The sequence below is a fragment of the Aulostomus chinensis genome, chromosome 5, assembly GCF_037954235.1.
Source record: "Aulostomus chinensis isolate RoL2024-O1b breed Wild chromosome 5, RoL_Achi_v1.0, whole genome shotgun sequence".
NCBI lineage: Eukaryota > Metazoa > Chordata > Actinopteri > Syngnathiformes > Aulostomidae > Aulostomus > Aulostomus chinensis.
The window spans coordinates 24,969,985-24,997,908 of record NC_141324.1 but is presented as its reverse complement, the minus strand read 5'-3'; the positions used below and the strand labels follow the sequence as shown (position 1 = coordinate 24,997,908).

Here is a 27,924-nt window from a genome sequence, read left to right as displayed (position 1 = left end):
CAATACTTAACAGTGCAACACTTGCGTTTCCACCACTTCTGATCATATCTGTAACTGATAAGCAATAAAGCTGTTCATCAAGTAATTATGAAAACAGTGGTGCTGAAACATTAATGTTGCAACAACTGAGAACAGCCAAACGTTCCTCTAACTCGTCCCTGCTTCTCCCAACATCTGCACCGTCTGTGAACCTGCCAACAGCTCTGAACCACATGCAAACACAAGGGGGATTCAGTACGGCTTCATCCAGTCCAGCTGGCACGGGTGAGCAACATGAGGAAGATGAAACGCTCAAACGAGTCTTTGTTTAAAGACACAGGTATGAGCCACACAGCTTGTTTGCATGAGGAATCCCCCTCTACCTGGCGGGAGGATTAGTGTCTCTAACTTACAGCAGCCGGTTTTCTGAAAAGATTTTCACAAAGCTTAAATTACGCTGGGCGGGTTGACACACGTTAGCGGAGGGGGTCTTTTATTAGTTGTTACACCAGCTTCCATGCTAGTGTCATAAACGGCAGTTGTGTTTTCTGATGAGTTTTTCCAGGAATTTTTTTTTTTTTTTAACCGGCACTGCCAAGAATTCTCCTGTAGACAGATGACTATATCAACCTTTCAATTACAGGGTCAACATTGATCAGTTTATTCTGACATGTCTCAAACAACCCGCTATGTTCCACTATGGCCTCAAATCGCCTCAGACACAATGATATGTACTCATGGTAAATAATTTCTATCACTGTTCTAGGTTTGACACACTTCTGCTGTGTAATTTGTGCCATTTTCTAAATGCCTGGAGGACAGTGAGATGAAAAAAAAGGACCAGCTACTCAAAAATAGAGATTTGTTCCCTGAGCGCACGAGGAATCTGTGGTCAGTGTAGCAGCTTCAGCTGATTATCCTGAAAGAGCGCTGTGTGGCAGTTGTGCGGCTCTGTCTGGCTCGGTGTGCTTCAGTCTGAGGGTCTCACTGGGATATTGTTAAATAATCAAGACAGGTCATGTCAAAAAAGAGAAACTCTTGCGTAATGTAGAGCGTGTGTATTGTGAGGCCTCTCGCCAGTGGACAGCTCATTGAGGAGATAATTGTGTGTTATTATGTAACAAACTCCAACAGACACAATTGCCACTTTACACCTGGTGAGACAGGAACACTTGGTGAAAATAAATGGGGTGTCAAACCAAGTGAGGTGGATTAACATTATAAATCATTTCAGGTTTTAATTTATAGTGTTTTTGTTGTGCACTTAGTGTTTCTGGTATTTTCCATCGACTAGATTTGTGTGTTGTCTCCAATGTGATTTGGGCCTAAGGCTACTTGAAAAAACAGAGCAATAAATTCAAGTATTACAAAAATTGCAATATGGCATAAGCAACAGCCAAATAGCCACAGCTGCAATTTGTTGATTGGGACAGTCACAGTGCGCAGCAAGTGATATTCTTAAGACATAAGTAATAACATGTTTTGCACAGACCAGCCACTTCCTCAAAAGTCTTGAGACATATTCCAACTGCATAATCTGCCAAAGTGCAACATGAATATTTTTCATGTTGTTGTGCCTCAATTACAATGATATAGTTGAAGGCAACATTGTGTTTATGCCAATAATAAATTAGCAGCTCAATGTGTCAGAAATAAGAAACAACAGTTTCAAAAGGAAAATCCAATTTTTTAGTCTGCTGCTACTCACTGAATTGTTCTGCAGTGCTTTGTAGGGTTGCTAGTTCAATGCTAACACATGGACACACAACCACATAGAGAGGGTCTGAATCTCTAGCACCCCTGACTACATCATACACACCGTCATGGGATAACAAGATCCGTTCAATCCAATAATTTTGAAGCTATTGACTAGCAGTAAATGATCACGATGACCCAACTACCCCAACGTGACAGCTCTATCACGGGAAGGTTTGTGTTCCACAGCTGCACCTACGGACATTGATCTTATCGTCCAGGGGAGTGATGCTCTGGACGAGTAGACGTAGACCTGTTGCTTTTACGTAAACGTGAAATTCTTGTCTGAGAGAAGCCCTCTTGTGGTCAAACAACCTGTCACAATATAGTCACAATATCCTGAATTAAGATGCACTATGTCGATTCATTTCTTTAAAAACAAACAAACAAAAAAACAACTCCTTAACATCGCCACATATTAAGTAAACACGTCTCGTTAATAAAGCTGACGCAGCTTAGCCAGTTAACGTTGCCAACCAGTTCAGTCAGGCGGAAAACGGTTGAGAGGCGAGTCAGCCCAGGAGCCAGAACTTCTGATACTTCTGGTGGGTACGCTAATGTTTGTGCTACGGATGGAGGCGATGATAATTTGCGCGGAAATGCCACATCCAAACGAAATGACTGACATTTCTTGTCGCTGCCGAGCTAAAGCTAGCCACGTTTAGCTTCAACTATTGCCTTTTAACGGCCCTCCCAAAGGATGCTGCCATGAACAAACAAGTTGCGACAGATCCTAAGACGGCGTAGAGGGTTGAGTTGTTCTCCGGCAACCGGCACCGGTCGACGTTTCACTGCTTAAAATGATGTTACCTGGATCCGTTTCTTATGCCTCCTGCGCTCCGCCATGATCCTCCAACTCAGCTTCTCCGACGTGATGGAGCGTGAAGTATCGCGAGATTAACGGTTGAAAGGAGGGCAATGTAATTAATCAAAGTTACAGGCTAACGCTGGTAAGTTTTGTTACTTTTGTTGGTGTATTTATTTATTATCGTACATATTGTGTCATTTAAATACCTTATTATACTTGACTGACTTCGTTTTCTCCATATATTTTCAATGTCATGACAGTAGGTCAGTGCATCAGATTTCTGTGTAGAAAACACTTTATTTACAGTAAAAGCAACAAATAGCTGTATTGAAAAAGATATCAAACATCAAATACAAATGGAAAACATATATATATGTATATGTATATACATATATATATGTATATGTATATATATATATATATATATATATATATATATATATATATATATATAAATATTAAACTTAGAATGAAACCATTTCCATACGGCTTCTGTGGTTCTAATGCAGACCTACTAAATGTAACTGCAGCTTAACGTTTCAATTCATTCAATTTAATTCAAACGGAAACTCTAATGTTCAGACTGTAATTGGAAAAATTGTGTTTAGCTCATCATGATTCCTTATCAGTCTCAATCCATTCCTCCACATACAAAAGAAACATATGTACAAATAGTATTTTCAATATATATATGAAAAAAGCAAATATCTAGGTCTTGTGACTGGTGGATCATAAGCCCAGGCAGCAATAGTAAAAAACATTGTCAGTCCAGTAAATCATCATTTAAACTAAACCGCCTCGGGGTGACAGCAGTCCATCAGGCCGTCTCACTGCTGGCGGATGGAGGGGAATTGTTTTCAGACTCGTGAAGTTGCTCTGTTGATTTGAGAACATCTGGGTCTCTTGGACTTGCCATCATCTCCTCACTGTTGCAGTTTACCGGGGAGCCGATCTCTGATGAGGGGTCCCCAGGCTTCTCAGGAGGGGCCTGCAGGGTGTTGGTTGGAAGTGGCAGGTTCATCATATAGAACATACTGCCCATTCGCCTGGACACCTGCAGAGCCGGGAAGGTACTTGATTTATGCTAAATAACACAGAGCTAATGAGACTGACAAGCTAAGTAGCTAACAAGTTGTCCATGGGTCTCAGCTCCCAGTGGGGAGAGAGGGGCATCTAGCTTCTAGTCCCTGCTTCGGAGAGGATAGCTAATGAGTATATTTCCCCCAAAAGTCTGCTGGTTATTTTAAGTATTACATCATCAAATATTTGCTTGTGTCTGTTTTGCCTGGCTGCAAGACAAACTTCCGGTGAGGCTGACATTTTTGTTTACCTGTGAGCGGATCTTGAGAGCCGGCCCCAGCTTGAGCCCCAGCGTGTCCAGTAGGTGCTCCTCTGAGAGGAGAGGTAATGTTTCCCCATCAATCATGTGGTCTTTGAATGTCTGCAGGGTGATTTTGTTTTTGTTTTTGTTTTGTTTTTTACCATGAGCACAACAAATACAAAAGAGTGAATACTGAAGAAATACAGACACCAACCTGAGCATACTCTGAACATGTGGGTATACTGTTGATGAAGTTGTAAACATCGTTCACTGTCCACTTCCTTATGTCCTCAGACACTTCATCACCATTTAGAAAGAGATTTGGTGGGCCTGGAAAACAAACAATGCATAAAAATAAAAATGAAAAATTCACCATTTTCATACTGATTTATAGCTATAGATTCTGTCGTTGCAAACACACCAGGTGGGAGGAAACCATTTCCAGGGACTGGAAACATGTAAGGCATTCCTGGTAGAGCGCCACCAGCTGAGGGATACATGAATTTCTCCGGGAACGCTGAACATTGACTTGCCATGTCTTTGTCATTGGCTCCGCTGTTGGCCACATCCGGGCATCTGTCTTGATTGTTAACACAGGCTTTACGCAGTCCTGGCTCCCCCTCTTTGAAGTTCTTCCTGCTTCCTGTTGCAAGTTCAGAGTCTATTTTAACTTGATGATGTGTCTTGCTGGTGGCACACTCTTCCCCCATGTCCCCCTTTGCCTCCACCTCCTTCTCCTCTCCTGATGTGGCCCCTGGACTCTGCTCTACATTTTTATCTTCAGTTTGGCCCTTCAGGTTGGCCACATGGCTTTCTGTACTCTTGTGGGCAGTTGGCCTTCTGCCCGCCCTGCGTCCCCTCTCTCTGTGCAGCGAGCTGATGGGTGGGTACGGACTGGCTGACATGAGTATACTGTTGGAGTGAAGGTCATCCAAGGTGGGACGGTGGATGAACACATCGTGGCCGTCGGGCATGCGTTGACGACCTCTGAACGCCATAGGGTTGGAAGGGTATGACATGGGGTTATCGATTCCCATCAGTCCCTTTTGATGGGCGTTCTCCAACTCCTTCTGATGCAAGATGGCATTCATCTCCATTCTGGATAGGAAGACACAAATATTTTAATTTTGCAGCAAAATCCTACTTTGCTAAAGCTGAGGACATGAGTCAATTATCCACATAGATGTGATGCAGACCCGTGAATGTCGCTGATGTTTGTCAGATGTTGATGATGACGATGATGCACACTCTACCTGGCTATATTTTGCTTGTGAATGAGCTCCTGTCGCCGAGCAACTGTTTCCATGGGCTCTGAGGGCAAAAACCCATAGCTGGCTGAGAAAAAAAAAGAGAAGCAGGCAGTTTATGCTTATTTGCTTCGCTTAAAACTATACAGGGAGATTGCAAGTTCTTCCAGGCATGATTGGTTGGAATATGCTCACCTGCTCCTGGAAACGCTCTCCCAGGCAGGACACCGGCATGGGGGGGTAGAGGTGGACCCAGGTGAGGACCCATGTGCATCTGTCGTGCTTCAGAAGCTACCATCTCATTGGAAGGAACCAACTCTCTGAGAGAGAAGCATGAGCAGGGTCAGCATTTATAGACTGACCATCGACTATTTCGGACTAGGGTATATTTCCCTGTCACTGATGATGTTGTATGTGCACAGAATAGTGAGAACAGAGTGTCTGAGTGTCCTCTCAAGCCTCTAAGCAGCCATCTTCTCTTATTCATCTTGAACTGACAATTCTCAGGGGGGCTTTTAGCAGAGGAGCACAATTTTAGCTTCAGGAGCAAATTTCCATCAAACCTTTCAATAAAACGAGGTTCAAACTGTGGCGGGACCCCCTGCAACCTCTGCTGTCCCTGGGCAAGGATCTGTGGAGCCATGGCCATCTGGTTCCTCATGATCATCTCCTGCCTCTGCCTCAGCTCTGCCAGAGAAGAGGAATCCCCACAGGTCACTGGGAAGCCTGCCACAAAATCTTACTAATCATCTCAGGCCACAGTTCTCAATATCAATAATACAGTTTCTCTTACACTTTTGGAGCCTGTAACTCTTATTTCTACATTTAGTCTCAGCAGTTAAGAAAACAACATCAAATCTGACGCTTTTGTTTTTTTTAATCTGATGCTTTCCTGCCTCACCTCCAGCTGACATGCCATTGACCAGTCGGTACCAGTGCTTCTCATCTAAAGCCCCCTGCTCTCCCAGCGCTGTCATCTTCCTGAGCTGTTCGCGTGGGGTCATGATACACACCTCGACCTCCACGTGCTGTTGAAGTAAAAAGTAGGGTCAGGTAAAAACCCCAAAAAGGCATAAAATGATACAGAATCTGTGGAATAGTGTTGCATTATATGTAATAACTTTCTAAAAGGTGTTTCTGCACATGGACGTGAACTTGTTTTGAAATCTTGTTATTCCTCAGTATGGCCACTAGGGTGCAACAGTTAGTCACACATTGAAGAGAGGATGAGGGTCATTTAACTTTGAACTAACTTGCAGGAAGTATACAGTAGAATGTCATCGGTTTGGCATCACATTAGCAAAACGTGTGTTTCATTCTAGTAACTCCAGGTACTCGTTTGTGGTTTTTCTAATTAGACACAACCGTGTCAAAGACAGTTCAAAAATATATGAGCAAAATAATGTTAAAAGCAGGACTTGAGAACTGTAACCACTGAGACAAATTCAAATGCAATCAAAGTCACTCTCTTTACCCTAATTTCCCCTCTCACCTTTGACCTGCATTGTTTTTAAACAAGCCTTAAACACATTATGCTAATTGCAAATTTAAACATTTGAATCCATATTGTAACCCTTAAAAATGTGAATTTCAGCAAAGGAGGTGTTATATTTTGCAATGTTTATATCCTCGAGCACTTAAGGTTCTGACTTGTAATAAACTGCCATATGCACACAACCCAAATGGCTACTTTGCTGGATGCTGAGCCAGCAGTTTGTGTTTACATATCTCTAATTAGCGCTCCATACGGCAGAAATCCCATTACAAATTGTGATACTGTGAATGACAGCGCAATAATCCAACTCAGCTAATCCAGACCTGTGTGGTTTGCAGTTGTAGGCGAATCAGAATGGGAGTCAAACCAAAACTAAACACAAATGCATGACATCACTCTCTAGATCTTAATCATAGTCAGTCTTTCAATGCATGTATGAACTGCATATATTTGGTTGGCCACATTAATTCTACTGTTGCCCCCCCCCAGACCAGTCCAGCTATAAGATTTGCCCCAAGGCCTTGTGTATTATAATAGTCCCTCAAGTTCCTTCTGAAGCCCATCTAATCTGAGGGCTGTAATCCTCCTGGTAGCCCTACAACAGTCTGCTAGCTACATCTGCTGACCCGCCTGCAGCCCTCCCTGTGGGCTGCAACCCCCCATCCCCACCTTCCCAGGCCCCTGCTCCCCCCCAGGATCCTATTAGCTAAGTCCTGGCTATACAGCACTTTAAAGGGATGTGTTGGAGGTAATCCGCACGTTTAGAGTTTTAACCTCAGCAAACCTTGCCTGTAAGCATCCCGGACAATACACCCTAAGTGCTAAGCCTATTAGCCTCCATTAGCACCCAGGATGTCCTAAAAACACCTTGGGGATAAATCTGGGGATGCAATCGGTTTATGTGGAGCTATGTGGTGCGAACACATGCACCCTGGTCCCACCTCCTTCTCTCCCAATGTCATGACAGCTAGCATCAGCAAATGAGAAGAAATGCATTTGAACTTGCTCTCAATGTTTGCAGTACCTTGAGCTTTTGGGCCTTGAGGATCACCTTTGGGAATTCATGATTCATTCACATGAGAAGTAGTAAATAATTGTATGTAGTTCAAGAGTATCAAGCTTTTCTGTTGTGACTCAAGTTCATGAACAGCGGCTCAAACGTGCAATGATTTCATCTTGAAAAAAGCTGAAAACCAAGAATTTTTTTTGTGAATCCTACAAAAAAGAGTGCTCAGGATTTGTTCAACTAAATAATCAACAATAACACATCAAAGTAAGATTCCTTCAGACTAAAAAAACTCCTCTTATTTAATGGTGCGTAAGGGAGCACAATCACAGCTCTGATGTTGTTTTAAGTGTCTAAAATAAAGCTCATGTACACGTAAGGAACTTCAAAAGTTTGCGAGTGAAATTATAGCCAAAAGGTGAGCTTTAAAACTCTTGTCATATTTCCCCAACAAGCAGAGGCCACACCGCAGCTGCCAAATCCAGGGATTGGACTCCTTGGATTTGCTGTTGCCTGGTTAATCTCATTACAAGAATGAATTAAAGGGAAAAATTGCTGACGACTTAGTTGGAGCCCTGAGGAGGTCATATCAGACAAGACAGAAGTATTGTCTAGCCCTCCTTAATCCCCCCCACTCAACACATGGTAAAGCCGTACATATTCTCTCCGTTACATGAAGCAGATTAGATTTTATGAAACTTGTTGGTGATGAGGTCCAGGTGGCATTGATTTGAGAATTACTCATGGTGTCATAATCTTATGTAACAAATATGGAGATAAAAAATGTGTATAAACACACAGTAATGCAGCGATTCAGTGACGATATGAGAAGGTCATTTGCAAAAATGAACAAGGCCATTCTTAAAATAGAAATGATGAAAACTCTCTGTTATTCTTATCATTTAAAATTTTTATTTTATGTACTGTTTTTTCCACTGTTGAGAGCAGCTTTTGTCTAATTTCGCTAATTAACTTTTCATAGAAAAAAACAGGCCAGTGCAGCATACATAGTCATTATATTCATTTAAATTAATGCATGTTCAAAGATTATGGGTTCATCTTTAATGGATTAAGTACAGAGCTTGTTTGTCTAATTGCATTGCATTTACATTGATTAGTAGCCTTTTAAACAATTTCATTTACTGCAATTAAATGTGACATGCTAAACATAAAATATAACCTTTATAAATCTGCCAGAAAAGATGCAGCATCAGATAAATGGAGGGAGAGTTAGAAATATCGAAAGAGGACATTTTAATTAACTTACCTTCAAGTTCACACCAGCGCACAGACCTTGGATCGGGCTCTCCCCGATTCAGGAAAATCAAAAATATAACTCTAAAAATGTTGGAACATATGACAGGAACTGTCTACCTGCTGTAACGTCTTTCACTTCCAACTAAACGGCCTCCCACCAGTCTGCCAACTGCTCAGAGTGCAATCTGCTGCCAGATAACTGCCTTAACTAAAAAAGACCTTTTAAATACAGATTCATTTCATCTCCATTAGCGGGCCTTATCTCCTGCAGTAAGTCCTCCCTGTCCTGACATCACTATGATCTCCCATCCAACCGCTTGCCGCACCTTGCAACTGATGTGTAATTACTGAAGCAGCACTGGTCCTAAGCACGGAGCGCTAAACCTCTTTCAACGTTTACCTCACTAATCCCTTGTTAGCACTTTAGGCCATAGTTAAGACACCTAAATGCTTAGCTTCCTTTTCCAGTGGCAAAATGGTCAACCCTCCTTAACTACTCTGTGACCACATACAGAGAGGCTACATGATGTCGGTTGTAAAAAAAAAATCCAAGAGATCAGTCTTGTGTATGTTTTTCCTCACATGTCTAGTTTGGGTGTCAGGAGTGTTGCACTCACTAGGGTGCCAAGGGGCTGGACCCTAACATGCTTGGTGGTAATTTGCTAGAAATCCGACTAAATGTTGGCCGGATCATCCCCTCAGACCTCCTAATCTGACAGTTTGTGCTCACCAATCGCTTACAGCATGGGTCTGCACTTTGAAGTATGTTTTCTGTAATGCCTGGTGGGCAGACACAAATGGTGGGTGATTTTGCTCAACAGCAGACATGCAGTTGAAGGAGGGGGGGCAGTGTGGGGCTTGTATCTCCCCCTGCAGTCTGCAGGACACCTAACTGGACTTAGGTCAACACATAGCCCTTTATTATATTCCACATAGACGAGGCCACTTTGTATTCAGAAGAAGTCAGACTCAAGACAAGCGGCTCACTAACTGCCTCGTTTTAAACCTATCTAAGCCAACAAAAATGCTTATTACACCTATTAATCCTGAGCGATTGAAGTAAATCAAGTGGAATCTTTTTTTGGTGGATGGCCGATAAAGAATCTGTTTGACAATGACACGCATAGCAACGGTTAATGTTGTTAAAACACCACAAAGACTGTGCTTTGGGTCGGTGGTTGGTACCAACAAACACCAGGCGGGTCCCATTCACAGCATCGACACTCACATTATGGACAGATATTGTTCCAGTATCATGTAATGAGGTGTTCAGAGTTGGTGGTTGTTTCAGATATCGATGTGATATCAGGTAGATAAGATCATTATGCACAGCTGAAGCAGCAGAGTGCATCCTCCTGGTGTCTCTCTGTGACCCTCGCGTTGAACAGTTTCACTTTGGTTCATCTGGCACCATCATTAGTTTCTAATTGTAATCCTTTAAGCCTTTTATGACCAAATACCTGCAAAACAATACAAGTTTTCAGCCGCAGCTGCACAGTACTCAGTTAATGTTAGCAAGTCATCTAAATTAAGATGGCAAACATGACATCTTCTTAGCATTAGCATCTTCTCATTGTCGGTATGTTAGTGTGCACCACTGCTACTCTTGCAGGGGGAAATTACAAAAGCCTTTTTTTTGGAAGTGTGTTTTCTTGTTGGGTATCATTTGACAAGATTTGGTTTTATTTCAGTTATCATAATACAAATTCTTCTAATGCGTTTTTAAAAAGGCCAATTTCTTCTCATCCAAAGTGCTGCTATGTTCAGTTGAGTGTGTGCAGGCCGTCTTCCGATGATGCAGCTCATTATCCTGCTGCTTGTTTCCCTCTGACAGAATTATGGACCTGCAGAGATGCAGAGCGTTGGCAACAATACATGTTGATGGGCCTAATGCGCGCTAGGAAAACACTCACCTCACTGTTACAACACATTTCATTTCAACATGTCAGCAAAGGATACATACATGTGGTGGAAAGCATTTGTCAACCTGGTAATGCAAATGCTCCTGTACTACAATCTACAGCCCAGAGAGGAGAGATACTGCACATCAGAGCTGTTATTCACGAACGTGCGTCTGGCAGTTATGAAGTTCTCAATGAAGTGTGGCAAGTAAATGGAGTAGAGACAGTATTTTAATCCGAAATGTTGTTGACAGGAAGAAAAAAGTAGCATAAATAGAAATAGTCAAGAAAAGTCCTTGTACCTCAAACTGTTCCTAATTCATGGAACTATTTTCCTTGATATTAAAACTACTTAAAAAAAATCCTTGTGATTTTCCTCATTTTGTCATGTCAAACACCATAAAATACTGTATACATTTAACTGTCATGTTATTTGGGAAGAGGTAATAAATATCTAACTGGGAATTATGGGTAACGTTTGGATATTTAATCTGCGACAAAAACTGCATTACAAAAACCCATTAAAATGAATCAGTAAAAAGAGGAATGAAATTTTCAGACTAGATAAAGAAAATTACGGCGTCAGTAGCAGCAGGAGAAGCCTTTTACAGCACAAGAGACAGAAGTCGTCGTGACAGTAGGAGGAATGTAAACAGAGGCAATACAGTGGACTATTGAAATAAGGCTTCAGTGTGTTGTGATTTGTTCTGAGTATAATCAAGGGAGGGAAGTATTTCTTCCGTAACTGTGTGTGAAGCCATCAAGGACACAATACTGAACAATTTAGCGGAAAAAGAAGAAACCACTAATAAAGGACTTAGGAATTAAGGGGACAGAGCATTAGGACATGTAAACCACTAATTTAGGAATCTCCTAGGTGTAAGCTTTTTATAAGGGATTTTCTGTCCTTCTTGTTTGCATCAAGTATTACAGAGTCACAGTGAGGCGAAGGGATAAGAGCAGGTTTAACCTCAAGAAACAGGCCGGCTATAAATTCTCTGGGACAGCACACACACGGATGCCATCCATCCTCTAATTACAGTAGCAATCTGGTGTCCGGATCACCAAGGTTTCCTGGATTGGGTTCCATCAAATGACCACTACGCTGAAGCTTAATCCCTCTAAGGTGGAAGCATTATTTCCTTTACGCCTGATGGAAATCTTGTTTAGGTCTTGATTACCATGAGCTCCAGGGTAGTAGGATTCTTTAGGATCAAGAATCCCTGAAATAACTGAAAAGCTCCCAGATTTGAAGCAAATACCAGCTGACACACTGCCCACTCTCCATGGTGGATCGCTCAACAAATACCATGAAAGTGGGCAGGTTTCTAGCTGAGTATTAGCCACCAAAGGAAGGGGATGAAAAGAAAACAGTTAACATTGAGCTCATTGAAGGAAGTGACACGTCCGCATCAATAAACTAACAGTACTTCAGCTTGCTGATGGATTAAGCTGACATCAGAATCATAATGTTTTCTCTTGAGTTTAGAAGACAGGGAGTTAGTTTAGACTAAATATCCTCACCTCCTTAAAATAATTGTCTTTTTTTAAACTTTTTTGTTGTTGTTGTTGTTGCCCGAATCAACTCCTTATGATGTTTTGTGTCCAGTTTTTTGTGCTTTCTAAAAAAAATGCCTGAGGTGATTATTTTAAGAAGGTGGTGATGTGAAATGATTTGCGGGGCATTTTTTTTCAATCATAAAGATGTATTTCATTTAGATTTTTGACTATAAACTTACTTTGGACTTGAAGTAGACTTAGACTAGATGTTTTATCATGTTAAAAAACAAAATGTTAAAAGTAAAACAAATATACATATCAGACTTGCAGTAGATTGAAAAATGTCGCCCCCCCTCCCCAAAAAAAGAAGTTATCCCCAAGATAACGGTGAAGAGGGTGATTATCATCGAACAAAGAGGGGCTTCAACACTGAGGGCTTCAGTTTCAGGAGGATTTGGTTCTAAATCAAATATAAGAATAAAACAAATGGAAAAACTGTCCAGGTGAGGATGCTCCACGATTGTGGACAGCAGTTGTGTGTCTTTTGTAATGTAAAAATATCAACAAACATTTGCAAATTCAGGAACGATAAAATATTATGTGCAACGTCACCACTGTCTTATTTCCCTAATTGTCGCTCCAATGTCAAACATAAACTCAAATGGGTTTTTAAGCAAACTTAAATTTTTACTTTTTGTTCTTAAATAGAGTTAAAAGGTGCATCTTTACCTAACTTCCACTTAATTTCGGGGTTTGTGCTCCGTACTTGTACTTCATTCTCTGTGACAATGAAACCAGCTCACGCTTTCTTGCTATTTGACTCTGGATACTGAATCAACTCCACCAATGTGGCTGAAAACAACTTCAACAGCCTTGTTTGTTATGATGTTGCAATGCCTAAGACTATTAAATATCATTATGATTTTAATCCCCTGATGATTTGCTTACATAATTTGTTTGTGTGCTGCTGTGGGTTATAGTATTTCCACTACCCTGTCAGTAATCTCTTATTTTGGCTTGTTCAAACACAAATAACTGTGTGGACAGGTGCCAGATGTCACACACACACACACACAAACACACACACACACACACACGCACACACACACACACACACACACACACACACACACACACACACACACACTACAAATTTCACAAAATAGTGCCTCATGTAACAGGTGGGAGGCGCTGCAGAGCTTCCTCACTGATCTATAAAGACACCCAAAATTCAGAGCTTAGCCACTGCTCGTTAATACAGGTGAGTGAGAGCTTTAAGTGAGGCGAGCTTTGTGTAATACTTTAATGATTCATTAATGATGTAATATTAAAAGCTTTAAACATCTACAGGTTGAGAAGACAAGATGAACGCCATCCAGGTGATTTCTCTGACTCTGCTGTCTGCTCTGGCAGCCAACGCTCAAGTCATCGTGCCAGGAAGATGCCCCAGGCCTCTTGTGCAGAAGAACTTTGATGCTGCACAGGTGAATATCAAAACATTTTCTGTATAATATAAAAAAGCCAGGTTGAACTTTTGTTCTCTCTCTCTCTCTCTTTTTAAACCGCTACATAAAACAAAGCAGGCCTCCCAGGGAGATGAGCAGCCTTCAGTGCACCATGCTAAGAGTAAGTCTAACCTCATGCCCTCATGTTCCCTCCTCTAGTATCTTGGGACGTGGTATGACATCCAGAGGCTGCCGCATGCTTTCCAGAAGGGTGAGTGCAGCACTGCCACCTACAGCCTGAGGAGCCCCGGAGTTGTTGGTGTCCTCAACAGGGAGCTGCTGTGAGTCAGAAGTCAACCTTTCTTTTTTGGTTGATCAGAGAATTGATATTCTCATGTGGTGTTGAAGGATCTGAAGGGGAATGTGTTCCTATAGATCAATTTAAATGGTTTTCACTCTTTCAAAGTCCTCACATCATGTGGTTTCGACTGCTTGTGCCTTACATAATTGGTACCTGTAACTTTTTCAGTGCTGATGGGAGCATTAACTCCATCAGTGGGTCCGCCACGGCCAAGGACCCCTCTGAGCCTGCCAAGCTGCTGGTCTCCTTCTTTGAGAGTAAATTGTTTTATACAAGCCAGAAAACTTAAATCTGCAATTTTTTTTTTTTTTTTTTGGAAAAATGCAAAATTTTTAAATGAACTTCTCCCTCTATCTCCCAAGACTCGCCCCCTGCCCCTTACTGGGTGCTGTCCACCGACTACCACAGCTACTCTCTGGTCTACAGCTGCACCGACCTCGGGGTGCTGCACGTAGAGTTCGCCTGGATCATGAGCAGGGAGCCCACTCTTTCTGAGGAGACCATGGAGGAGCTGCACAGCACTCTGTCCTCCATCGGCGTCAGCGTGGACAAACTGATCACCACCAACCAGGATGTAGCTTACTGCAGCGCCATGAACCAGTGAAGAGCCTGGAGTGCATTGGGACGGTTCTTTGTAATAAACAACAATAAGCTTTGCAAAATGGTGCATATTCTGACTTCCCTTCTCTGCGTCTGTGTGGGTTTGCGCTTATATAAAATCTTCTCTCCAATACTTTCAGCAAGTTATTATCACAAGCCGAGGTGGTAACGACCATCGTCTATAATTGTGTTAGAAATGCTGATTCAACATTTATACTCAAGTAAAAGGGACAAATGTCAAATACAATGATCGCAGTGACAACAAAAGCCTTTCGGTTTAAAAGAATTAAAACTTAGCGAGCCTGTTTTGAAAAACGGAAGTAAAAAGAACAAAAGAAAGAGGAAAGTACAGATACCTGAGAATTCTTCCTAACAGACACAGCTGTACTTTGTTGCTCTCCACCTCTTGTCATGATAAAGCTGCATTGAAGATTCAGTTGTGTTGGATGCCTTGCTCACAGGCAGGAGTTTCTACCTCAGAAACACAGACGGTTTCAACACATCTGCTTATTTTAACTGTTATATTCTCCCCTCGTGTAGAAATCATTCACCCCGACTCACTGTAACACAGTCTTGACTTGCTAAATTGATGTGGAGAATCTGTTGATTGAGGGTAATCTGTTACTTTGCCTTGTTCTGAGACTGTGAAATGGAATGTGTGAAGCTGGAGCAGCTTTAGAAGAGACATTTGAGACACCACACTGAGGAGATGTGTTGCTTTTATTCAGTGTTCTTATTGCATTCATTTTGCAAACAACAGCACTGGTGATATTACACAAGCTGCTCCACATACAGCAGCAGCTGCTAGCCGTGGTCGCAGTATGGCACATCTTCAATCCAACAAGATCCTGTGTCTTACAGGCCTTCAGGTTGGATCAGGAGTATCTGGGTTTACTGGTTCATGGCGCTGCAGTAAGTGGCGTCCTGGTTGGTGCGGACCATCTTGTCCACATTGACGCCGGCAGAGGACAGGATGGCGTGCATCTCCTCGACGGTCTCCTCAGACAGAGTGGGCTCCCTGCTCAGGATCCAGGCGAACTCCCTGTGGAAAAGGCCGAATTCTGTGCAGCTGTAGACCAGAGAGTGACCCTCGTAGTCGGAGGACAGCACCCAGTAGGGACCAGGAGGAGAACCTGCAGGGAGGGAGGGAGGGAGAGCTGCTGAGACTCTCGGATTAAATGCTAGAATATGTATTTTTAACAGGTTAGGCATCTTTACTTTCAAAGAAGGAGACCTCCAGCTTAGCAGGCTCAGCGGGGTCCTTCACCTTGGCAGATCCAACAACAGAGGTAATGGTACCGTCATCTCTTAAAAAAAAAAGAAAAAGGAGAACATGAAATAAATGAGAATAGAAAGACGTGACCAGAACAGCTACAAACTTCATCAGCCTGCGGTCACGTTTTCACAGACAAGGCCTACTGAATGTGGTTCCACAAGTCTTTTGCAGTACTTTTTCATGTTAAAACCCTTAAAGGTAAATTGGGGGGTTCTGTTAGATTTAGCATGCACTCACTGCAGCTCACTGTTCAGGACTCCAATGACTCCAGGACTCTTCAGGCTGTAGACGGCAGTGCTGCACTCACCCGTCTGGAAGACTGTTGGCAGCTTCATTATCCCGTACCACTTACCAATGTACTGCAGAAGACACCCCAAACTCAGGATTATTATTAGGAAAAATATCAGTTTGCTGTTGAAGAAAAATAAGGAAAATTATTACAAATTAAAAAAAAAAAAATCACCCTGGTGGCATCAAAATTGGCCTGGACAGACGGTTTGGGGCATTTGCCGGACGTCACGAGCTGAGCGCTGGCTGCAAGGACAGACAGCAGAGTCAGGGAGAGAACCTGCACGGCCTTCATCTTGTTCCCGGAACCTGTAGAGAACAAAACAGACAACATGAAGCTCAATTTAAAAAAAAAAAAGAAAGAAGCCAAGCAGACGAGTGGAAAGTAGATGAAGCGTCATGGCCGCTAACCTGTAGGAAACCTGTACTTCCAATGTGAGGGCCATTCAGTTTCTGAGGGTCTTTTATAGATCGGTGCACCTGCAGTTTCATCATTGATAACAGTCTTTGGCCCCTCCTGTGTTTACATGTAAGAGTGTTGCTAAAAGGAGTGTGGGAGTTGTCACCTGTTCAAATGAATTCCCTCTTCAAACATCTTTTAATGACGTAATCAAGTTATTGTCGTTGATGCAGAACCCACTCAAGCATGTGACTGAAATGAAGCGTTTTTTTAATCCAGAAAGGAAGCAACGTGAGGTTATAACCGAGATAATATATAAGCACGGTCCAAAATCACATTAAAAAGTCATTTAGAATAGGAGCGGCAGGATTGGATATTGTAGGAACATTTTTCATCTTCTGTGTTTATTTTAAACTAAGAACTGCTTTTTTGCTTATTGTAAATAATTTAATATTTGCCCAACAAGATCCCGATTGTATGTCATTCCATTTAATTTGTTGAAAGAGAAGATATTGCACGATCAAACTTTTATAATCTATTTAATAATTGAGCAGGCGTCCCACTCAACGTGCTCCACCTGCTCGTAAAAGAGGGATTTTTCTTCTCCAGACGTAAGAGTCATATTGGGAGGATAAAAGGATCAGCTATGGCACGGATGACCATTTTTAGAGTGACAGTCGAAGAATGAATTCGTGCTCATATCATTCAGATCTTCCCATCTTCAGACGGAAGTGTCGCCCGTCCTTCTTTTATAAACCCCCCGCCTCTCCTTCCCGCCTGTAATAAAGCCCACCACACAAGTAGAAGGACGGATTAATTGGGCACAGATGAACTTGATTTTCTTTATGTCCTACAGCTCTCCCCTCCTCAAGACTCTGGACTTTAAATCCTGCCCGGCTTTTCCAAAGAGCTTTAAGGGCTGTGGAAATCTGTTGCACTAGAAATGAAGATGAGTCAGGCTTTAGTGGTTTGTCAGTGCAAGAGAGGAAGAGAATTGTATCAGACTTCAGGACATGAAGTGCTCATTAGAAACATTCATTTCATCCATTCGAAGGACCGCGCGCACACTGGGTCAAATACTAATGACTGCAAACTATCTTCAAGTACATTTGCCATAGTCTCCCCTGTGAGTTCGTGTCCTGCCGACATGCTACTGAAGCTGCTACCACTGAGGCCATGGCAATGGAATTGGACTAATTCACATCTTGAACTGATGATTTTGCGATGGAAGTGCTGAACGCTTCTATATGAACGCAGTACAAATATTTAGATAATGTAATGTAAACAATGCATTGGGTCATGGGTGTTAACCTGCAACAATCAAAAACAGACATTTTTTTTCTATTTGATCTGACCAATGAACCACTAAAAGGATGGGTTTCAATTCGACCAGTCTACTGAACCCGCTCGACTGTATATTTTTACCTTGTGTTTGTTTTAGGCATCCATAGAAGAGTCGCACAAAAAACTGATGTGATCTTTCTAAGGCAGGTGGGTCCAAATGTAAAAACTAAAGAGATTCGATTTGTTTTGTTTTTTTAAATAACACTGAACTGATCGCAGAAGACGACAGTTTAGTAAAATGGAGTGAATGACACTTCTATGCAGAACTTACCACAGAGCCTGAGGAAACAAAACATCCTGCTCACAGCAGGTGCAGTCGGTGGGGACTTGATTAGGTGAGGAGACAGGTGATGGGGCACAGGTGAAGACAATAACCGGGCTGGACGTACATCACGATGACACACGCAAACCAGAAGAAGCTTCCCCTGCCGCGCGAATGCTGCGAGCTGACGAGATGCTGAAAACATTAAAGTTATGAGATTAAAGAGATGAAAGTGATGAAAGCAGTCTGTCTCCTTTCATTTCCAGTGTAGACAGAAAAATCAAAAAAAAAAAGAAAGAAAGAATATTTTTAAAAATATAGAATATATTGTGATGTCCATACAGAACTGAATGTTCTCATATTTGAATGAATTTGATAGCTGGCAGTTTACAACAACAACAATAATCATGGAATGTGTTTATTGATTAACTAATGGAATAACAGTTATGTCAGACTATTGAAATCAGAGCTGCAGGTAAAAGTTTCTGATAAAAAGAGCGACATTTAAAATCTGCAGCGCCCATCGCTCTTTTTCTATGAAGCAACTTAAACATCTTCTTTGAAAAGAGCCTAGTTTACTCTGGAATCTGCAGCTGGACTGCCTTGTTCAGTGTGAATGGAGCTTCACTAAAGGTCACTCAGCGTTCCTATGGATCATTGATGGACCATGTTCTTATATTTGACCAGCTACATGAAACTAAAGGGATTCTTATCTTTGTTAAAGGATAACCACAGCCTGTATCTGCTAACCAAACAACCAACACACACTCAATGTGGAGGTAGCACTGACAAGCCTTCATAGGCCATAAATCATTGATTCTTTCCTTGAAAAATGTAAAAAGGTTCAATATATTGATAGTTGTTTGGTTAAATTGATGCAATCCTTGTTTCTTCAGGAATGTTTGAGTGGGAGGTTTGCTTCACATCTTTTTTGGCCATTAAGATGAGTGCACGCTTTCGGTTTAATCTCACAGAAACCCAGTTAATTGGATCTCATAAACCTTCAGATTACTATACTCAAGGACTGAGGGAATCAGGCAAATCACAAATGGATGTCTTAAGTGCACAAGAAACATTTTCTCTCACTGCATCACTTACTTGTGACTTCCAGAATGCAGTGAGACATATATTTAGCTTGAAGCTAATGGCAGCAGACCACGCCCAACAGCCAAACTGTCCGTAGATGTCAGTTTGCAGACTCTCAAGCTCATAATTATCGCAGTATGTAGACAGAAAGAAGTCATGCTGGGGGGGTTCATGAACTGAAGAACATCTTTTTGTGAGTGCTTCAAAGACAGAATAGCACCTTTTGGATGAGTTATCTGCTTTAAGTCCCAGAGTTTGTTGAAGTGATGTAGTGTGAATGATGAATTATTTTGATTGAATGTCTGGAGCGCATCCATGAGGTTATGTTGTGCTGCCTCTATTCTAGGATAAGGTATTGTGAGGCTAAGTACTGGAATGGGTTTTAAGTTAGAGCTCATCGATTGATCAACAGCAATGGCGTGCAGCATTCACTGCCATTTTGGATTGAGCAACTTACTAGACATTTGTGCAGATATCAGGTATCTTGTCAAAGAAAATTAATGGCGCTAATTTTGACTCTTCACTTGATTCTTGGTCAGCTTGTTGTCATTCTGATGTCCGTCTGTGCCTCTTCCATTGTTGTATCAAGTCCAAAATGTTGGCAGCCCTGTTGTCAAAAAAGCAGCAGAGTTTTCCTTCTTGGGCTTCAGAGTCAAACTCTGAGCTCAGAAACTTTCATCCTCAAAGCTCAGGCGGAACTTCTAACGTTTCTTTGTATCACAAATAAAGAAGAACGATGAGATCCGACTCTCGGTGGAGAGATGTGAGTCTCATCACCGGTTCATAGTCGAGTGCCACTTTTTCTGCTTCATGTCATACATGTATTCAACACTTCATTTCAATATAATGTGATCCAGCGTTTCTAAACCCGCTAAATGTTTTTGATGTCTTGAGTCAAATGAATAGGTCATCGTCCTGAAGCCTGACTTATGGAAATGATACTAAATTGTATTTAATATTCAAAACTAACACTCACCTGCACTGATGCAAAAATTTGTATTTTACCAGTAGGGGACATAGAATTTGTCTTGTAACTGCACAACCCCCCCCCCCCCCCAAACTGGTCTTTGTCAGGTTTGTGTCCTCCAAACTCATCTTAACCAAAGTCCTCATCCTCACATAAATACATAAATGTTACCTTAAAGGTCAGAATAGAGGTGCACCCCTTATGTACCTTTAATGTTTAAAAAAAACAGCAACTCATGTGATTCCTGGTTGAAAATGTGCAACTTGTGGTTGGAAACAGGAAGCCGTCTCCCATGACAATGTCTGGCGACCCATCGTTCTCCCACCCCGACCTCCTCCAGACTCCAAGCTTTTCTCGCTTTATATCTAGTCACCTGATTTCTTGAATTAGGTGAATTGAATTAGTTTGTTAGGAAATTTGTTCTGCGCATTCATCATACGACAAACAGCACCTCAGAAAAATGCCAAGCACATCTGAAACCAGCTATTAAAACAGAGCCACGCCGCTCCGTTTACGTCGGTCCAGCAGGATGAGTCGCTATCAGGTGGAGTAAGGTCAAGGTGGTGGTGGTGGTTCCACCTCCCCCTTGGTGCAGAGAGCACCTCCTAGTGCTACATGCTAAAGCTAGAATGAATGGGGCTGCCAGGGGCCCGCTAATGTTGGCTCGTTTAAACCAGCCCTTCTATTACTTTAGCATGTTATGAATAAAACCCCTGTCCATTTGTGGACGGGTGGCAGGTGAAATGCTTTGACCCATGTTTGTGGGACTGGGAAACACGGTAGTCTTCAGACCTGCTGCTGTTCCCTATCGTAAGCAACACACGTGGATGCTTTAACCAATAACAGCAGCCAAAGCCAATATGTAGGACATGTGGTCGTTCACATGGAAGTCAAGTGTGCTTTTATTTTTTGTTCAATCCTATTTTATTGTGATACAATACTCATATTGTGTGCCAGTGTGTTGTCTGCATCTGCAACAAAATAATAAAAGTAAAAGGTAGAGAAAGAAAAAGAGGGGAAAAACTCCCCTTTGAAGGTAGATCAGTTTCAGTGTGCTTCATTCTAACACCTGTATTGGCTTATTAAGTACATACACATATATCCTTATTTATAGGTGTCTTTGATATTTGACTAAAACCTTTGAGTTTTCGTCGACTAAAACTAGACTAAAACTATCAAGGATAGAAATGACTAAAATGTGACTAAAACCAAGAAGCATTTAGTCCAAAAGACTAAGACTAAAACTAAATCTAAAATGCCTGCCAAAAACAACACTGCTCTGCAATTCATTGCTACATGAAACTGCATCTGAATGAAGATGATAGGCAATCTATCATTCATAGATATGTCTTCTGGTAAATACCCTTCATGTTATGATGTTGAAATTTGTTTGGCCTGACATTCAATTTGCATTTCTGTCCAAAAACAGGAGCAGTGCTAACATACTGTAGCATAAAATCCTCCAGAAAGCGTGTGCATCATTTTTTCCGCTGTTTTGTCGGTAATGAGGGGTTTTTTTGGGGAGTCGGTAGAGATCAAACAGATTTGAAAGCAGAGAGAATATTGGATGCAGCTCCAAATGAAATGGAGAATGGAAATTTTGGATGTTTTGTTTTGTTTTGCTGCTGGTATTCTTACAGGGTTTTATTCTTTTTTTTGGGGGGGGGGGGCTAATAAGGTACACATCTGTACAGGTGATGCCCTCAGAGTAGCTGCGTCTATGGAAAATGATTGATGATGACTGCTTGGCTGGTTGAGAGGTTAGAAGCAAGATAAGTGAATGTAAACACATTTGAAAGGAGGGGAAAAAATAAGCCTCATCTGTAGACGCCGAAGCTTCATGACAGAATCTCCAAGAAAAACACCGCTGTAATGGACACATGAACACATGAACTCTGGGAGACGATTGGCAGAGGCAGCCATCGCACCGCAGCTACAGCTACAGATTGTATGCATGCGCTGATTTACTGGCCCACTTTGAAAAGCTCCCAAATATCTGACTCAGCATTCTCATTTGCTAATTTAATATTCCTTTCATATTATTTGAATACGTGTGTGGTTGATTCCTGCCTTGATCATGCGCTGACCAGTCGAGCTTGTGGATTCCATCCAGGGAAAAACCTTGTGCCCGAACTCTAACCAGACTTTGATGTGGCTAACAAGACATCCGTCTCTGAAGCCTATCAGGTGGAAATGGAAGCTTTTGATCATTTTCTTCTTTAATTTAACTTTGTGTGTTGCCAGTTGGATTTGTCTGGAAGCGTAAAAATTGGATAGCATTTGCATTGACTTTACAGTTTGTTTTCAAGGGTTTTGAAAGTCAAACAACTTCGGTTAATCAAATTTTAGTTATTTAAAAGTGTGGTAACAGATGGCACTCTGTAGTCAGTAATATTTTTCTGCAGCTGTGGCTTTCAGGGTATCAAGTCTTCAACTTTTCATGAATTCCGAGGCGCTGCCAAATTTCCAAAGAGCTGATCAGGATGTTTTGAACAAATTGATTACTTTGGAGCATCTTCAGCAATCACTGATCCTCTGCCAGCTAGAGATGTGTCAGTACCAAATGTTCATTCTGTGATTAATTTGGCCAAAGTGATCGCAGTAAATCCTATTAATCATCAAATTTGCCCAAATAGAAATCTGTCAGAGAGCACCTGAAGCACCAAGGATCTACGATTTGATCCAGGTGACCTCAAAGATGTTTCTTTATTTTACACATTTCCACCAAATCATTTCATCAGGTTTTGACTTATTCTACGGAGACACAAGCCTTTAAAAAAAAAAAAAGAAAAGAATCCTGGATCTCTACACCTTTATTTAGGCCAGGTGCAAAAAAAACAACAGGTTCTTTCTTGGGCCAGGTCCCAACCTTCCAAGTTTCAAGTAATGGTTCAATAGCTGTTGAGAAGTTCTGATAAAAGACAGACAAATAGAACTAAAACATTTCCTCCTTCGTGAAGGTAAAGAACATAAATGATGAAATAGAACACAGGGTGGGCTGCAAAATAACACAACTGCATGACTTTTTGATCGTTAAATGTTCAGCTTTTTTCCTAGTAGTTGATGAATAGTCAATGAATTCCCAAAAAACAAATCAACAAACAACAAAATATCATTCTCCTGTGACATGAAACTGCATGGACTGCTGTAATTGTCTTATTTTGGAATTTCAGCGTTCGATTGAGTACACTGGCTGGAAATTCCACCCATCCATCCATCCATCCATTGTCTTCTGCTTATTCCTGTTAAGGGTCACGGGGGGGGGGGGGGGGGGGGTGGAGCCTATCCTAGCGGCTACGGGCGAGAGGCAGGTTCACCCTGGACAGGTCACCAGTCCATCACAGGACCAACACATAGAGACAGACAACCATTCACACTCACAGTCACACCTACGGTCAATTTAGAGTATCAATCAGCCTCGTCCTCTCTTGATGTCTTTGGACTGTGGGAGGAAGCTGGAGTACCAGAGAGAACCCACACAGGAACAGGGAGAACATGGAGACTCCACACAGAAAGATCCTGTGATGGAGCCGGGACTCTAACCTGGAACCCTCTTGCTGTGAGGTGACAGTGCTGACTACTGCACCACCGTGCCACCACCGGCTGGAAATTTTGGGTTGCAAAACAAAGGTGACATGTTGTCGGGTCAAGATGTAATTTGCTCCCCCAGTCTAAGTCTTTTGAGCTCAGGCAATAATAAGAGCTCTCGTTCCCAAATGTTTTTCTTCATTTGTTGGAGCAGGTTCTATCTTGTACAGCTGCACGATGTCTCATGAAAATGAAGCTTCTAGATTTTGGTCTCAAAATGATTAAACTGAGGGAACAATTATAGATTTTTATTCCTCTCGATGGCAACTGTAGCTTTATGCCAGTGCTTCTACTGCTTCACAAGCGTCAGCGCTAATACAGCACCGGACAGTCCTGCCCAAAACAACTGATTCCTCTGCGGAAGACGCTGACATTAAAAACAACAAACCTTGCCAAACAGTCGGTGAAAGTTATGTCCTTTCAAGATGTTCCACAAATCAGTGTGCTGTGCTGTAAATCTTGGCTCGAGTGATTCAGGGTTTCCAGACAGAACACTGCAAAACAAAAGGCAGTGATACAATGGAAGTCGTTAATCAGCTTACCAAAGTTACAAAGTGCTGCAAAGGTTGCAGATATAATAAACACACATATAAAACATTACACCAGAGAGTATTTACCGTCCCATTAGTGGCAGTGTAAAGCCACTAAAATGAATTAAAGCATTCACATCTATAAATACACAGCACACATGTAAAATAGATAGAATATATCGCACCTCTGTTGCCGGGAAGGTGAGGCAGTAAAAATAAGTTTCAAGAAGCTGCATTAAACATGCACTAAACCAGACACCGGTGCTTTTTATGGAACTGGTTATAGTCCTGAAAGAACACGTCTTTTTTATGTGGATTTGAAGATAAACATTCACAGAACTGTCACAAGGGATGTGCTGTTTCCATCAAGGTTGAATTGACCTCTACTTTTTCAGCAGTTATTTTTGTGAATAAAGGTTTTGTACATCTTTACAGCCTGAAAGACACTTGAATGGATCCTGAGACTTTTACAGAAACACAAAAAAAAACGTAGTCTAGTCGGTCTGGGGCGGGAGAGGGTTGCGATTGTTGATGACATTTCTGCTGGTATGTCCCCCATGACTCTAATCAGCTAATAGTTTACTTCATGTCTGAAATAAAGTTGCTTCTATACAAAGACAGCCATTGATGACACAGAGTCAGAGTAGGGTAAAACAGCCTTGCGGACAGCCACGTCACGATTCAAACCCCAGTGTTTGCGTCAAGGAGAGCCTCTTTTGACTGTCCCACAGAGGTAAGAATACATATCTATATATATCAGATAAAGCAGGGCACAGATCTGGGAATTAATCTGAGCATTTTATCAAAGAAATATGGATTATTTTCTCTTCCTCAAAGTGATAGATCGTTCTCCCCGTCATCAGCGGCCTTCATTTCAAGTGTTTTTCTTTCTGGTCAAATCTCTGATGTCTAATATTTAGTGTCCCTCTTGCATGATTGGTTGATCGTCTTTTGCAGGTTTTGAAGACTCTTCACATTATGAAGCTTTATTTCACTTTGGTGGCATTCGTCCTTCCCCTCATCAGGGCTCAAGTGCCCCACTGGGGGCCGTGTCCAGAACCATCCGTCCAGCCTGGTTTCAAGCTTAAATTGGTACCAGTTCCAAGCTAGAATGTACAGAGCCCTGGAGCAGCCATAGAGGAAACACATCTGTATTGTAGCCACAAGATAAAACGCTATCAATTCAGTCACATGATATAACTTGATTCCTCATTGAGTTGATTTGAGGTGTCAAAAAAAGCCAAAAATAAAATTACTGCAACAGATCATCTTGTCTTATGGCCTCAGGATGACTAAACTGAGGTACCAGTTACATCTCGCGTCCACAAATTGATTAAATTGAGGGAACAAATTATATTTTGTGGCAGCAAAATATACATTTTCCTCTCCAGGGCTCTGTAAGTTCGTACAGAATATGTCGACTAATGTGATGGTGTGCTACTGTTCAGTGGCGCACAGTTATAGACTTTTTTGATATATTGCTAGTATTCTTTATATATTAATCATAAGTACTTAAAGTATTAGAAGTATGGATTATGCATAATGCATTGTATTTATCATGCATAGTTGATTACCTCATTGACCCACATAGCACATTAATTATGTAAAGGTAGAGTATTACTCTACTGAATACTCGTGACAGAAGGATAACGTATTTGACATGAGCTTTTAAAACATTCGTAGACGCAGACTCTGGTCAACGTGCTCATCTGATTCTTTTGTGAGAGGCAAAGGTCAGCAGAGCGATGCATCTATCGGGCGTTAGATCACATGATGATGAACGGTTGAGCCTTCTTCTCCTCTTCCGTGTGCAACATTAATGTTTTTCGTTTTCATCTCGACGTACTTGTTTGAAAATTCACTAGAAATCTGTGACCACTAACGTAGTCGTTAGACAGTCAGATCTGTGCAGATGTGATTATTAGACACCGAAGACGCATTTTCTCGATTCCACTCTCCGTGTAGATTGATTCATATTTCCTACTCACCATATTCTAAATTGTCTTTGAACTCAAGTGTGTATTTCTCCTCACAGTTCATGGGAAGATGGTTTGAAATTGCCAAACTGCCAACCCAGTTTGAGAGGGGACATTGCATCGAAAGCAATTTCACTCTGATGACGGACAACTCCATCCGAGTGGTCAGCTCGGAAATACTGTGAGTCCTGTCTGCAATTTCATCATTCAAATGTGGGGTGAGGCGGTAATATTTGTATATTTCTCCTCATCTAACATGTCTTTAATGAAATAGAAAAGGAGAGCTGAGAAAAATTGAAGGGATTGGAGTCACAGAGGATCTGAAGAATCCTGCCAAGCTGGGAATAAGTTATTCTTACGGTGAGCATGTTTGAGAAGAACTGCTGTCGTGTACCTTTTAAAGAGTGATTTCTCTGGTTTCTCATTTTCAGCACCAGATCAGCTGTAAACTTTACCTGCTCTTGTGTCGTAATATCGCATTCACCACATGTGCGTCATCCAACAGTCCTACCCTACTCCCCGTACTGGATCCTGGCCACCGACTATGTCAACTCAGCTCTGGTGTACTCCTGCACGGATGTCCTGAGGCTCTTCCACGTTGACTTTGCCTGGATCCTGAGCCGAACACGAACCCTGCCGGAGGCCACCGTGCAGAAATCCATGGAGATCTTTGCCAAAAACAACATTGATGTGATCAGGATGAAGGCCAGCAATCAGTCAGGATGTGAGAAAACTCCATGGCTATGAGGAGCAACACAAATACAAGAGAAAAGGCAGTTGGCAGGAGGAGGGAAATTGAAATGGTTCTGTCAACTAGGATAACCTTTGATTTATGTTTAGATGTAATGCCCAGGAATGCTCTGATGTTGTGGGGGCAACTTCTACTAAATTTGTTGCTGTGTGGATTTCCCTTTTATTTTAAGCCAATACAACATTTTAGCCCAAGGTAACTGCATTCCTTCACTGCACCTGTGGTTAGATGTGTGGATCTTGCTGTGGTTAGATGTACAGATCTTGCTGGTCTAACAGCATGAATTCATGCTAATTTGAAAATGAGATGAATTCTTGACTATACATCTTTTTTAACAAGTTGTTTTGAACAGTTGTGTCCATTTCACAGTAAGACGTTTGGTGTTTCATTCGCTGATAGAAAAGTAAATCAGATGTTGAGGCAAAAACTGGGGACATAAAGTTTCTAATTAGATGTAATAAATTAAATTTTAATTTGTACAATCAGAAACTATGTGACAGCAGAAGACTCCTGTTGCTTTGAATTTCACTTTTAAATGATTTACATTACAGCTTTACTTTGTATTACTTATACTGAAATTAATCCAAGTGACACGGGATTGTTTTTCTCTTGAACTGTGTTGTTACCCAGATTAGCTTCAGAGTCGAAACATGACAAGTGGTTTTGAATGCCAAACATAACAAAGATGGTTACAGCTACAGATGAATTAAAAGTTAGATTTTGGTTTTTTGAGTGGTTTTTTTTTTTTGGAGATTTGAATGTATGTCATTTTAAACAAACC

At 41.6% G+C, this 27,924-nt stretch overlaps 5 protein-coding genes across 12 annotated transcripts in view; 2 read left to right on the top strand and 3 right to left on the bottom strand.

The window, feature by feature from the left end:
* Window positions 1-2,621, bottom strand: part of sec62 (SEC62 homolog, preprotein translocation factor) — a 10,105-nt gene extending 7,484 nt beyond the window's left edge. The window contains exon 1 of the mRNA XM_086204146.1: window positions 2,545-2,621. Within this exon, the coding sequence (XP_086060272.1) occupies window positions 2,545-2,580 (36 nt within the window). The 5' untranslated portion in view covers window positions 2,581-2,621. The remainder of the gene's footprint in view (window positions 1-2,544) is intronic.
* Window positions 2,156-15,670, top strand: LOC147261879 (apolipoprotein D-like). Of its 4 annotated transcripts, none has more exons than XM_086204149.1 (5): window positions 2,156-2,279; window positions 13,620-13,753; window positions 13,934-14,055; window positions 14,244-14,332; window positions 14,438-15,670. In XM_086204149.1, the coding sequence occupies exons 2-5, from the start codon at window positions 13,634-13,636 to the stop codon at window positions 14,677-14,679; spliced, it is 573 nt and encodes a 190-aa protein (XP_086060275.1). In that variant the 5' UTR covers window positions 2,156-2,279; window positions 13,620-13,633; the 3' UTR covers window positions 14,680-15,670. The 4 variants fall into 4 exon arrangements, with proteins under 4 accessions (XP_086060275.1, XP_086060276.1, XP_086060277.1 ...); XM_086204150.1 differs by lacking the exon at window positions 2,156-2,279 and adding an exon at window positions 2,307-2,684; XM_086204151.1 differs by lacking the exon at window positions 2,156-2,279 and adding an exon at window positions 6,014-6,163.
* Window positions 3,007-9,218, bottom strand: samd7 (sterile alpha motif domain containing 7). Of its 3 annotated transcripts, none has more exons than XM_086204143.1 (9): window positions 8,879-9,218; window positions 6,012-6,138; window positions 5,674-5,836; window positions 5,306-5,430; window positions 5,117-5,198; window positions 4,285-4,961; window positions 4,078-4,193; window positions 3,873-3,983; window positions 3,007-3,530 (listed from the first exon to the last, which is right to left on the bottom strand). In XM_086204143.1, exons 2-9 carry the CDS (start codon window positions 6,112-6,114, stop codon window positions 3,360-3,362), a joined length of 1,548 nt encoding a protein of 515 aa, XP_086060269.1. In that variant the 5' UTR covers window positions 6,115-6,138; window positions 8,879-9,218; the 3' UTR covers window positions 3,007-3,359. The 3 variants fall into 3 exon arrangements, with proteins under 3 accessions (XP_086060269.1, XP_086060267.1, XP_086060268.1); XM_086204141.1 differs by having other exon boundaries at window positions 3,008-3,596; XM_086204142.1 differs by having other exon boundaries at window positions 3,009-3,596; window positions 5,674-5,797.
* apoda.2 (apolipoprotein Da, duplicate 2) lies at window positions 15,384-18,375 on the bottom strand. Of its 2 annotated transcripts, none has more exons than XM_086204147.1 (5): window positions 18,255-18,375; window positions 16,415-16,548; window positions 16,189-16,310; window positions 15,894-15,982; window positions 15,384-15,808 (listed from the first exon to the last, which is right to left on the bottom strand). In XM_086204147.1, the coding sequence occupies exons 1-5, from the start codon at window positions 18,277-18,279 to the stop codon at window positions 15,567-15,569; spliced, it is 612 nt and encodes a 203-aa protein (XP_086060273.1). In that variant the 5' UTR covers window positions 18,280-18,375; the 3' UTR covers window positions 15,384-15,566. The 2 variants fall into 2 exon arrangements, with proteins under 2 accessions (XP_086060273.1, XP_086060274.1); XM_086204148.1 differs by lacking the exon at window positions 18,255-18,375 and adding an exon at window positions 18,065-18,244.
* apoda.1 (apolipoprotein Da, duplicate 1) lies at window positions 15,860-27,924 on the top strand. 2 transcript variants are annotated; one of them, XM_086204154.1, is made up of 5 exons: window positions 15,860-16,674; window positions 25,374-25,508; window positions 26,452-26,573; window positions 26,667-26,752; window positions 26,898-27,924. In XM_086204154.1, exons 2-5 carry the CDS (start codon window positions 25,395-25,397, stop codon window positions 27,137-27,139), a joined length of 564 nt encoding a protein of 187 aa, XP_086060280.1. In that variant the 5' UTR covers window positions 15,860-16,674; window positions 25,374-25,394; the 3' UTR covers window positions 27,140-27,924. The 2 variants fall into 2 exon arrangements, with proteins under 2 accessions (XP_086060280.1, XP_086060279.1); XM_086204153.1 differs by lacking the exon at window positions 15,860-16,674 and adding an exon at window positions 23,833-25,149.